Raw genomic sequence first — 12,424 nt, forward strand, 5'->3', positions numbered from 1 at the left:
TGAATACATGAAAGTATATACATTGTCGAAAATTCATGTTGAAAATTTAGGTTTCGCCTATACTCATATACAGCTGTGCTGTAAAAGAATGTCGATACGTATTAGAATGGGCGCATGCTATTCGTACGCAGCATTTGTAGGCGCATGGTGGGAGGAACGCACTGGAATGACAGTTATAGGGATGACAGCTACAGGGATGACAGTTATCGTACTTTTGCGCCAATTTTGGCGTTACTTCGTTGCAGTTGACATTTCGAAATATAATATATTCGGGCTTACAAATGACGGCTATTCGATTCGATGATAGAATCGAAGAATGCACTGTTTCATTTGAATATCGAAATTTTCGAATACTCGCACACACCCCGTGAATACGCCACTGCAAATAATGTACCTGTTGCATGCTGTTTCACGAAACCGAATGAAAATCACAAGGCATGTTTTTCTGGCTGTCTTGCTGGTTTTTGATTTGGTAGGCTTTTCAGCAGCAGGCGTAATACATATTCAGGTAATTTTTGGGATATAACTGAGCATCACGGGAGCCTATAGATGATTTGCGCATATACTGGCGAAAAATTAATCCCGGTTACAAAGGGAACGGAATGAAGGTAAGCGCACTGTTTGCCTTATCTTTAACTTATTATTTTTCTTCATGCCCTGTCTTATATGCTGCTTGTTTCTTGTTACAATGCTGAGATACAACTAAAACGGCACATTTCACTCAACCCAGGTGAAATGAGAGCGACTACCACATCGAGTTAATCGTTGTCGTAGTCGCTTGTCGGCCCCTTTCAATTAGTAGCGCAGTAGCAGACGACGCGCCGAGACCAATCCTAACGCGACCGCAGCGCCCCCGCCTGGTTGGCGATCGCGGCGAGCCGCTCCGCACCACTGGAAGGCCGCGCTCTTTGCCAACTGAAGTAATCTAAAAACGTTGCTCTAGGCCCGGCACTTGTCTAGGTTTTATAGTGTGAAACTGTATCAACTGCATGAAAGTGGCCCGTGGCGGCTGCAAGGGCAGTGTCGCAGAGAACAAATCGAACCACCGAACTACGAGGAACTTCCACAAGGTGTCTGGCTATGCGGTGTTCTCTGTTGGTTTCTTCCCAGTGGTGCAGTCGAAGAAGGTGGATCGATTGTGTATTTAAGCGGACGTGTGCGTTGCAGAGACACTGTTCTACGACTTCGGCCTCAAATTATGGCAAAGAACGCAAGTATGACATTGACCCTAGCCAGTTCCCTCAGAATGTTGTGCGCAACTTCTGCATCGTGGCCCATGTGGACCACGGTAAGAGCACCCTTTCTGACCGCCTCCTAGAGCTCACGGGGACGATAAAGCCCTCTCGGGACAACCAGCAGGTGCTGGATCGACTCCCTGTCGAAAGAGAGCGGGGAATCACCGTCAAAGCGCAGACCGCGTCCATGGTATTCCACAAATCTGGTCACCCGTACCTTCTGAACCTTATCGACACTCCTGGCCATGTTGATTTCAGCTACGAAGTACTGCGGTCCGTGTCAGTGTGCCAAGGTGTCATTCTCTTGGTCGACGCCAATCAAGGCGTTCAGGCCCAAACGGTGGCCAACTTCAACATCGCCTTCTCCTCAGATCTTGCCATTATACCTGTCTTGAACAAGATAGACCTCAAGAACGCTGATGTTCAGGGCGTGACAGCGCAAATGGAAAATCTTTTTGGTATCGACGAGAAGGATGTGCTCAAGGTGTCAGCTAAAGAAGGCGTTGGCATTGAAGAACTTGTGAATGCCATTATCGAAAGGATACCACCGCCCAACGGCAACCCCGATGCACCATTTCGCGGCATATTGCTTGACTCGTGGTATGACCGATACCGCGGTGTTATTGCGCTCATTATAGCCATCGATGGCACACTGCGACCAGGGGATGAAATCGTGTCTCATGCGACAGGTACAACATACACTGTGCGCGACTTGGGTTTTATGAACCCTCTTGAAACTTCAACTGCGCTCTTGTGCACCGGTCACGCCGGATATCTGGTTGCAAACATGAGGTCTCCCAAAGAAGCTCATATAGGTGACACACTGTCACACAAGTGCGATCATGTTAAGCCGCTTCCAAAGTTTCAAAAGTCAAAACCAATGGTGTTTGCCGGTGTGTACCCTGAAGACCAGTCTAAAAATAATGAAATGCGGAGTGCAATTGACCGCCTTCTGCTCAATGATCCAAGTGTGCAAGTTTCTATTGAATTAAACCCTGCCCTGGGCCAGGGGTGGCGCCTGGGATTTCTCGGTCTTCTCCACATGGATGTTTTCTGTCAGAGACTAGACCAAGAATTTGATGCACAGGTAGTCGTCACAGCTCCCAGCGTGAGTTACAAGATCAAGGTGCATGGAGCCAAACAGATTAAGCACTATGGCAGTGAAGTAATTACCATCAACAATCCACTCGACATGCCTGATCCAGTGATCATCAGAGAATACTATGAACCCATGGTCATGGCTACAATCATCACTCCTGATACATACCTCAGCAAAGTGATGAGCCTGTGTGCTGATAGCCGAGGTGTTGCCAAGTCCACACAAAATGTAGATAACACAACGATACTTCTCCAGTACAAATTTCCTCTGAGTGAGATTATTGTCGATTTTTACGATGCACTCAAGTCTGTTACATCAGGGTATGCCAGCTTTGACTATGAGGAAGCAGGCTATGAGCTCACAGACTTAGTCAAATTGAATGTCATTCTGAATGGCAAATGTGTCGAAGAGCTAACAACAATTGTGCATGCGAGCCGTGCTAGGCAGATAGGTCGTTCTATGCTTCTCAGATTGAAGGAAAGCATTCCTCAGCAGATTTATGCTGTTGCACTCCAGGCAGCCGTTGGTGGCAAAATTCTGGCTCGTGAAGATATCAAAGCTCTTAAAAAGAATGTCCTCGCAAAATGTTATGGTGGTGATATTACGCGCAAGTTAAAACTCCTGAAGAGACATTCTGAGAAGCAAAAGAAACTTAGGACCATTGGGAACATCCAGATTCCTCGCGATGCCTTTGTTAATGTTTTGAAGCGGACATAATTTGTTCTTCAAAAAGGAAAAGTGACTGTATTCTCTCTTCTGGTGCTATAAATCTAGTTGAACATTAAAATTTATGATAGCTTTACGTAGCGACATTTAGAAGGAAATATATCGTGCATGTATACGTGTATACGTATGTTTGCTTGGTATATAATTACAACCCACGTAGCTGATCTCAAGCAAAGTCCACAATATCATGACTGTCATCTGCGCTGGACTGGTAAAATGGTGCTCATGAACAATGACGTTACGCAATACTTGGTGGGCAGCAAGTCTCAAGTGGTCAAGTAGTAGGCGCGTGTCTTTGTACGAGTGTGCATTGTTTTTGTCAGGGAGGGGAGTATATGGGAGGATAAAGCTCCCAAGGTTAGAGGGAGCTAACCGGAGGATGAAGCTGTGTACAATTCTTCTGTTCAGCAGGGGAATATGGATAGGCTGTACAGGTGCATTCAAGAGATGCACGTTGCACTGCTGTGTGTATAATTCAACAAAGAATAATTCTCTTTTACATGACCTGTAATCTTGTTTTTGTGGAAACAAAACAAGATGCTGGTTTTTGATAATGAAAAGTTATGCTGAAATTTTTTGTTCATGTTTTTGTTCCAGAAAGGTTCACTTAAAACATGGTAAAATGCAAGAAGGTACTGCCAGTAAATGTCAATTACTAGTGGCCAGACAGGCGTGCTAGCAGGCTTATTACAAGAGCTTGTGGCCTCTTATACAGACTAGTTGTCATGCAACACAACTGCAGTTGGACAACCATTGTGGGAGCACTAAATATCACTTGGTGCTTCTAGAAAGAAGCACTGAGCTGTACAGAGTCCACGATCATGAAATGGCGCAACGAAAAGGCACGAAGCACGATGAAGAAGACACTTGGCACATCTCTTCGCGTTTTTTCATTGCGCCATTTCGTGAACAATTACCAACTCTCCCAGTTATCAGTGCCACTGTCACCACTTTGCAAATGTTCTACATCTTCAGTCTAGTGTCCTCTTGGTGGCTGGCCTGCTTCACTTGCCATGTCTCTTGGCCATTTCTCTCTCTTTCCAGGCAGAAATTACCAACAGCAACAGACGCGCCGCCGCTGGACATGACGTCATCACTAACCCCTTAAAACTAACACGCCAGGGATGACAAGGCGCCTTTGACAAAGATAGGTCCCCTATCGAAACGTCGGCCAGCCTGATCTGAGGCACTTTCTCCTGTTTTGAAATCTATAATGGCCATTTAAAGGGACACTAAAGAGAAACAATAATTTGGTTTAGATTGATAAAGTGTACTCGGAGAACTCTTGTGTAGTTTATTTCACCACCATAGGTTTATTATTAGAGGAGAAAACCAAGTTCAAAGTTTCATTTTTCAATTTCGCGCCGAACTTTGTAATTCGTGACGTAAAACATTTCAAATAGCATTTAAGGTATTTTGGCACCACTGGCCCGACGAAATTTCCACAAACTCGTTATGTCAAGTCTCTGGCCCCCTCAGCGGACAATGTACTTCGATTTAACCGGTTAGCAACTACGTAGGCCCAAGCAGGCGCCGTCAAAAATATGTGACGTCACGGCAATGGTGCGGGAATTCCAAGGTGGCGTCGCCACCTGTATTTTCTCTTTGCGCGTTTTCTTGCTTATTAAGTGTCTTCTCGCAGCAAGTGTGGTGTTTTCGGTATCGTGGAAGACTACTTTACTAATGCGAGAAAAATCGTTTTGCCCTTTAGTGTCCCTTTAAGCCAATCAGGCCAAACTTGAATAAAGTTTTAGCATCGTCGTGATCTTGGTAGTCGTAAGCAATCTTCGCACTATAAAATTTTGCAAGTCCTAAATGTGCCTTTCCAGCTCTCTCCACCTTAATTTAGTAATTCATGCTCTAGCTACTTAAAAATGCCCATTCGCCAACATTGTACTCTATTTTTCATTAAAACTTTTTGTTGGGTAAACCTTAGTGAATTGCAGAATGAAATAAGATGAGTAGAAGGGTACGCATTTGGGCTGGTTGGTTCATGATTACGGGTGAGAAACAGCGCTAAAAAGACGGGACAAGAAAGGACACGTAACAGTTGCGGTTGCCATCCATCTTTTAACGATGCCACTTTCTTGTCAAAATACCATGACGAGCGCGCGCGCCTCATTTCAGAAGCTTATCACATCTACAATAGCGGCGAGGCATGTATAAGCTTCCCCTCGATTTCCCTCCTTCCGAAGGAGATAGAATTCTTGTCTCGTTGATCGCCTTACTGCCTCTGCGCAGGCTGAGTTTTCTGTTTTTTCATTACGTTAGTGGTGAAGTATATTTATGCTGACTGAAGGAATAAAGCACATTTGGTTGTTAGTCAGCGCCGTCGTCTCGTGTCCTTTCTTGTCCCGTCTTTTTAGCGCTGTTTCTCACCCGGAAATAAGATGAAACACACGAATAAAACAAAAAAAGACATGGGACAAGCATTGTCCCATCTCTTGCTTCGTGTTTGTTTTTCAATTCAGACTGTTCCATCATGCTTATGGACGGTTTGCAAAACTGTAAAAACTGCACATGCAGTTGCAAATATTTTTTCAAGCAAAATAACTTTGTCTACAGACTAGGAGTACAGGCTATAGTTTCTATTAGGACTTGGCCCTGCCTTTGTTTTCTTTTGGTTGCCCCTTACCCAATGATCACCATGTGAAAGGTGCGGGTAGCCGACACTCCCGCGGCAATTTTTCGAAAGCATTTGCGGTGCTCTGACACTTTCACTCAAATGGAGAATACACTTGGGGTGAGAAAGGCAGCTGGAGATTTTGCTTAAAAAAAAGCCTCGCACAAAGCTTACTTTCAGATATTTGCAACTTATCCATTCACCAGCTATTTTAGAGGCCCACACATAGGCATGTGCATGGGGGGGGGGGGAGGTCGCAAAATCTGCCTCGTACATTGACCCCCCTAGACACCTAAGATGGGGGGGGGAGCAGATCTGCCTCATACATTGACTTAGTAGGAGGGGGTTGTGCTGCGATGAACCTTTGCCCCCCCCCTCCCCCCGATGGGGAACCCTGCGCACGCCTATGGGCCCACATGTATTATTGCTTCAACAGAACCTAGACAAGAAAAAAAGGCAACACAAGCACTGTGTCAGCCCCCTTAGTCTGTGCCTGCATACTTTTTTTGCCGCCTTACGTAGTACTTCTATGCCAATTTTGCATTGCTCTTCACATGGTATCTGCCCTCTTATAGACCAAGGTTACTGGTAAACATCTGTACTCTATCACTGCTTTGGTCATTTCGTGCTGCTGTATTAAATATAATCTATTGCTTGTGTCTGCATTCCCTAAGTTGTACAAGGCGTTCAATGGTGACACAACTTGAAATGCCGAAGCATAATGCCAAATTGTGATGGCAAACTATTTATTGGCCACACTATCAAATGCGCATATCATTGCAGCATAAGACACAGATGTGGCATTGAGTTTGAGAGTAGGGGCTTATGCTTCTGTAACGAAATGAAAATGCATCGGGCATCTCAGTGTGCAAGACTGCACATGGGCAATTCTTAAGTGTGTTCTACTCACCCTGCTATGGCAAAATGGTTACAGTATTGAGCTTCTCTACATGGTAATGGGCTACAACCTCGAGGGAACTTCATTTTGAAGACAATGTGTACCTGAATCTCTTACACCCAGATTTTGTAATAGGGTATGTCTGATTTCTAACCGAGCTCATCTACTGTACCTACACACATACTACATGTATTACTGCTAGCCAATGCTGGCTAAATGTTTATTCACTGTATGAGGAACCGCTTTATTCGAGTCTAGCTCGAGCTGTTCTACAATGATGATGATATATACAGATGAGGAAGTTGCACAAATGATGATATGTTGAGATGACAAAGAAGAGTCATTGATTTGCTGCGCTCACAACTGTTATAATAGCAATGTTGTCTTCATTCAATGTTATTCTAATGAGTGAATGGTCTACCACATTTTACGATTTACTAATTCGTAATACCTCTTCTCATATTTATTAAGAACAGCTTTTTTGTTTCTTTAAGTTGGCAGGCCGTGCATTACAGAGAAAAGCCATACATGCTTCACCTGCACTTTTCACTCATATGTGTGCTGATGATTAGTCATTGAAACAGCCAACTTTGCACAAATCCTGTTAGCCTGTTTCAACACAGCTCATTGATGCTGCTTTGCAGGCATTCCTTTTTAAAGTAAAGCTTTCTTTGCTTTGGCTTTCGACTGCTGCTGCTGCTCTTTTACTGTCACCGACTGATTGCAGAATGATCATCGAGTCGCACCTCACACACAGCAGCCTGATACACTAACTTTAGGTGCAACCAGAGGAGGGCTTTGGGGGTTGAACACTGACATCTGGTTGAACACTTGCATCTCTAATGACCTTTTCTAGAATTAGAAGGCACGTTGACCCTACGTTGACAGCACTTGTACGAGGATCACACGTTTGGCCAAAGATTGTCTGTATGGCGCCGAAGAGGCGACACGGCAGGTGCGCGGTACACTATGGTTGCTCCCCCTCAACCCTCTCCAGGTCATGTTCAGTCCCTGAGAACTGAGGGCACTTGTGTTCATGTGATCACTTGTCTTTTCGTCTGCCTTGTTGCGCCGTTCAAAATCCATGAAGCGAGGGCACACTTTTCAATGTCTTAAATGTAAGAAGCGTGACCAGAAAACTGACTTTGACGGTGCTTCTGTTATAGAAAGAGAAAGGAATCCTGGAAGAAGGCTCTTACTAGAGTCTTGGCATATTTAGAACACACCTGCAAACATGAACCGCTCGCTGGGAGCAATGCCTACAGTACATGTTCACAACCTCCATAACCTGATGGAACGGGAAAGCCGGAGTCGTGACCAATGATTCCATGACCTTCCATGACCGATGCATTATAATGACGCTTCCATGACCAATGCAGTCACCCCCAGGGAAGGGACCGAATAAGCCCTGAAACGTCGGACTCTTTTCTAACTGTGGCTGGAGCCATTTCAGCTTCTTAATACCTTTCAAGGGGACAAGGCAGGAGCGGGAGCTGTTAGAAGCCTTCTTGATAAAGAAACAAGGAAACAAATCGTCACTGGTTTTAACCGCACTTCTGAGTGCCAGACCAGGAACGGCACACGTGTGAGTGTGGGAAGGAGGTTTCGGAATTGCGCACGCGCTGGTTGCATAACAACCTGAATATCTAAATTACTAACAGGAGAGACTGCTCATGTAAAGAAAATTCTCCTAATAATAATAAGTGGATACACAGAGGAGATTGCAAGCATTGCACCACTTGCTCATCTCCACGTGTACGTCGCAGCGTTTTAACAAGTAAAACGAAGACAGCAAAGACAAAGCAGAATGGCAACAGCATCAAAGACGACGAAGATTAGTAGGTGGCACAGTGCTCACGCATATTTATGTAACTCTGCAGGGTACTTTCTGCGGGATGCCTTTTTTTTAGGAGCGAAGCTCCTTAGGCCCGCGCTCTTCTACGCCATCGAAGCTCCCTTCTCATAAGCATTGCTTTAGGTTGCAGTGGCTGGTGATTTAAGAGGAAATGTTTAGGCCTTGAGCGGTTTGGTTCTAGCACACCAGAAATTCGAGGTTAAAAGAAATAACCTCCGTGCACAACTGGTTATAATGGTCATCTTCACTTTCACCACATTTATCGTGGATTGTGAAAAAACAAGCATCATTCTAGTGCACTACGGGCGCTTTGTAGAAGGTGGTAGCAGACGATCTCCCCACCCGGCGCCGGCGCAAGACGACAATGAAACGCTGCGTGCGCCGCGCGCAGCGTTCCGTCGCCGCCGTCGAATGTCCCCGCCGCATCACCGCTCGCACCCCTCTCCCTACTCCCTGCGCTGCGCGCGCAGCACACTCACTCGCTCAGTCGTTCCTGCCACCGAGCACAGCAGACTCTCTCTCCACCCTGCCGCCTTCATGAAAGCAGCAGCGAGATCAGGCGCATATTCGTTTGCGTCCCATTTCAAAGGAGCTTCGCTCATCGGTTGTAGTAGCACACGGAACAACTGCTATAGTTCTTTTTTAAGCACCTGCGCACTTCGTGATTGAAAGAATAAATCATAACGCGCGTAGCAACATTATACCGGCTGAAAGCAGGAAATGATTTAATATATAAGCGAGTGACATATCGCTTGTACTTTAGCAATATTAGTTCAAGTTATGTGGCATTGCTTCAGCACCTTTGAAACCTCCCAGCCCAAAATCCTTGGCAATCTTTCTTTCATCCAAGTCAAACAATACAGAATAACGGAAAGGTGGGCGAGTTGGTTAGGGTTCATAGTGAAGTGTATGGGGCAGCGCTAGAACAAATACAAGGACGAGAAAAGACAGGGCATGCGCTGTCGACACGTCCTGTCTGAGAAAAGACAGGACATGCGCAAACAATACATGTTCATATATTATTTGTAAACACATATGTCTAGAAAAACACACCTCGAAGTTTTCTCATATGGAAAAAAAAACATATATATACTGAGACAAAAAGTACTTAATTGAGGCACTAATGCATAACGTTATAGCGGATTCTATAGGACCTTCGTACATTCCTCGCAAACGCGTTAAAAGGGCGGCAGAAAGATACACTCTAGTCTGCGAGTTGCTTGGCTGCTATGGACAGGCGACAAATTGCAGGATATACTTGGCTGGTTATTGGCGCGTCTGGTATCTCGAATACTGCAGCTAGCCATGATAGGTGACGTTTCAAGTCTTCTTGAACTCAAGAACGAAACAATAAAATGGTGACGTTATCAAATGTAAAGTTCTAAGCCCCGGCTATATATTTGTCCGTGGCCTAATTGCTTACCTTGTGTCGTCGGGACGGGTCAAGTGGCAACCATAGTACCAGCCTCCAGATTCATACGACTCGGGTAGCAACACGCACGTCTACGACACTCGCAGCACTGTGGGACAGTCGCTATAGCCGCGTGTGCTTTGTCAATGCGCACCGGTGTTTCCCGCCAAATTCGAGAGTGGAAATCCTTGGCCTAAACAACAACGATGCAGCACCTTTCCTTTCACTCCTAGCGCAACGTAAAACGTACAGCATTAATTAGAACTGTAGTCTGAAAAAACTGCATCTTCCGCTTATTTGCGCACCGCGAAAGCTCTTCGGCGAAAGAATAAAGTAAGAAAGGAGTGAGAGGTGAGGCCATGCGTTAGACCAAAACGTTTTAGCAAGTTACAGAAGCGACGCCAACGGAAAAAGCTGCTTCCTGTGTATGGTAACGTAAAGATGGGAATAATGTGGCAACTGGAGGCCTTGATTTCAAAAAAAAAAAAAAAAAACGCAATCCTGCACGTTCTATATATTGTTACGGCGAGATATGTTTATTTTACAAGGCGGTCGCGGAAGACAGATGGATGGTCGCGGAAGGCTTAGCCCAGAATGCAACTCCGCTTCTTCCTTCTTCTCTTTCACCCTTCGTCGAAAGTCCAGTATCAATATATATATATATATAAAAATGTGTTTCGCTGCCACAACCTTCTCTGGCTAAGAGATTTCAGCGATGTGTGTAATCTAGCGTCTAGCCCTTATGCCGCTAAAGCTGCCACCCCCTTGTGCTGGGGAAGCAAGGGGTTGGGGAGATGCGATCCTTGGATAGAGAAGAAAAGAAAAGCACGGGATAGTAAGTGTCTGTCGTCGAGGAGGTCACCTCAATCGTCCCGTGCAGGGTTGGGGGAGGGGGATTAAAGTAGCGAAAGAGACTCAGCGTCGTCGGGAAAAGGAGAGTGTAAGGGGAAGGAGAGGACGCCTTCTCGAGAATGGAATTCCCACGACACCATGCCGGTGCAACTTCTCCACCCATTAGAAAAACTGGTGGGAGGTGTGCGAGAGGCACTGAAAGAATGGGGGGGGGGGGGGGGGGGGCTGACACAGGCTTTGAAAGGGGCGATCCCCCAGCGCCCCCCCACCCCCTCTGGATCCGCCACTACCTCCAGTAGTTTTTCAGATTGCACACATGTTCATGTATACATAGATACGAACATGCATAATAAGGGGTACTTGTAAAAAAGCGGCACGACTCAAGGATGCATTTCCAGGCATTAAAAACATTGGTTTCGGGCTCCTAAAACAGGCACTCCAATTTTCATTTAGCCACGATAAATGCCACATTTGGCAGAGCAAACAGTTTACAAACCACGACCCATTTGACGCAATAATTTGTGCACGTACGCAATGAAAGTGGCGTAGTGTTTATACTTCCGAGATCTGAGAGGTGCATATTGTGCAAGCATCGCTGCATGGGGCTTTGCTGGGCAGGCTGTTCTGTCGATCCGGATATTTAACCAACAAGCTCAAATGCCTGTCCTTACACCATACCTGCAGGGTAGTGCGACGATTACTCCGTTAAGAAGAAGGTGACGAGGCAACTATGAAGAGGGAGGTTCTTCAGGGCGACCACCTCCAAGGGGTACTGACACGAAAACTTTGTTGTTTTTTTCCCGTCAAATGAAAGGCCAGGCCCTCATGAGCCCAGAAAAGCTAGTGCTAAGCGCAAGTGCACCCTGAAAAAGTAATTACAATATGTTTTGAAAAGCTAGTTTCGGTTCTTACTGTACCCTGACGTCCCAGCATGGTATGAGCTTCTCGTCACGTGCTCGCACAATATATAGCGACGTTTCCACGGCCGCTCCGTACCCTAGAACCGTGGCGCCGTTGGTGACGCACAAGCAGCCATTCTGAATGTTTTGGCGACGCACAAGCGGCCATGTTGGAAGTTTTCGTACCTGACGTCATCACAACTAGCCAGACTGCTGCATGAAGTCACGAGTATTAGTAACTGTAGCCTGACGTCAAGCTAGTGGCGATGTCAGTAGGTGCGCCATGAAAAAATTGACTTTAATGTCAAAATAAAATATCTTATCAGCATTTGCTGAGCTTTACACTTCCTCTGAGCCGTCTGTGCATACAGGAGATTTGTATGGCAGAGTAAACTCGCCTTTGAAAAAAGGTGTCAGTACCCCTTTAAAGGAACTACCTTTAGGTTCAGCTTTCAGATGCAGCTGGGTGGTCGACAGGTTAAAATTTCAAAACAGCAGCGGCGCCTCTTTCTTTCCCTGCATGCATTAGCAGTAATAGGTGGTAGTGGATATGTGCACATGGTTAAAGTGTACCGACTTACAGTTGTGTATCGCAACTCTGTTGCTGGAAATAAACATGTCTCCGAGGAAGGCACGCTAACTTCCTGGGGGAGAATGCCAAATTATTCGATTCGCAGTGACAGAAGGCATCCATGTGCCTGGGCACATGCGAGTGTGTGCTCCTATGTGCACCTTTGATGGGAGGCTATGTACCCAATAAGAATGACACAGAAAAAGGCTGGCTGAGCTCATTGGTGCTTTACAGACATTCTTTTTTATTTTCGAA

General features: G+C 45.7%; 1 protein-coding gene across 1 annotated transcript; it reads left to right on the forward strand.

Moving 5' to 3' along the window:
• The first annotated feature begins 911 nt into the window (after positions 1–911).
• On the forward strand, positions 912–3,136 carry LOC119401244 (translation factor GUF1 homolog, mitochondrial). The gene has a single exon (XM_037667931.2). The coding sequence runs from the start codon at positions 1,081–1,083 to the stop codon at positions 3,049–3,051; it is 1,971 nt and encodes a 656-aa protein (XP_037523859.1). The 5' UTR covers positions 912–1,080; the 3' UTR covers positions 3,052–3,136.
• The last annotated feature ends 9,288 nt before the right edge of the window (positions 3,137–12,424 follow it).

Source organism: Rhipicephalus sanguineus, chromosome 8 (genome assembly GCF_013339695.2).
Source record: "Rhipicephalus sanguineus isolate Rsan-2018 chromosome 8, BIME_Rsan_1.4, whole genome shotgun sequence".
NCBI classification, from domain to species: domain Eukaryota; kingdom Metazoa; phylum Arthropoda; class Arachnida; order Ixodida; family Ixodidae; genus Rhipicephalus; species Rhipicephalus sanguineus.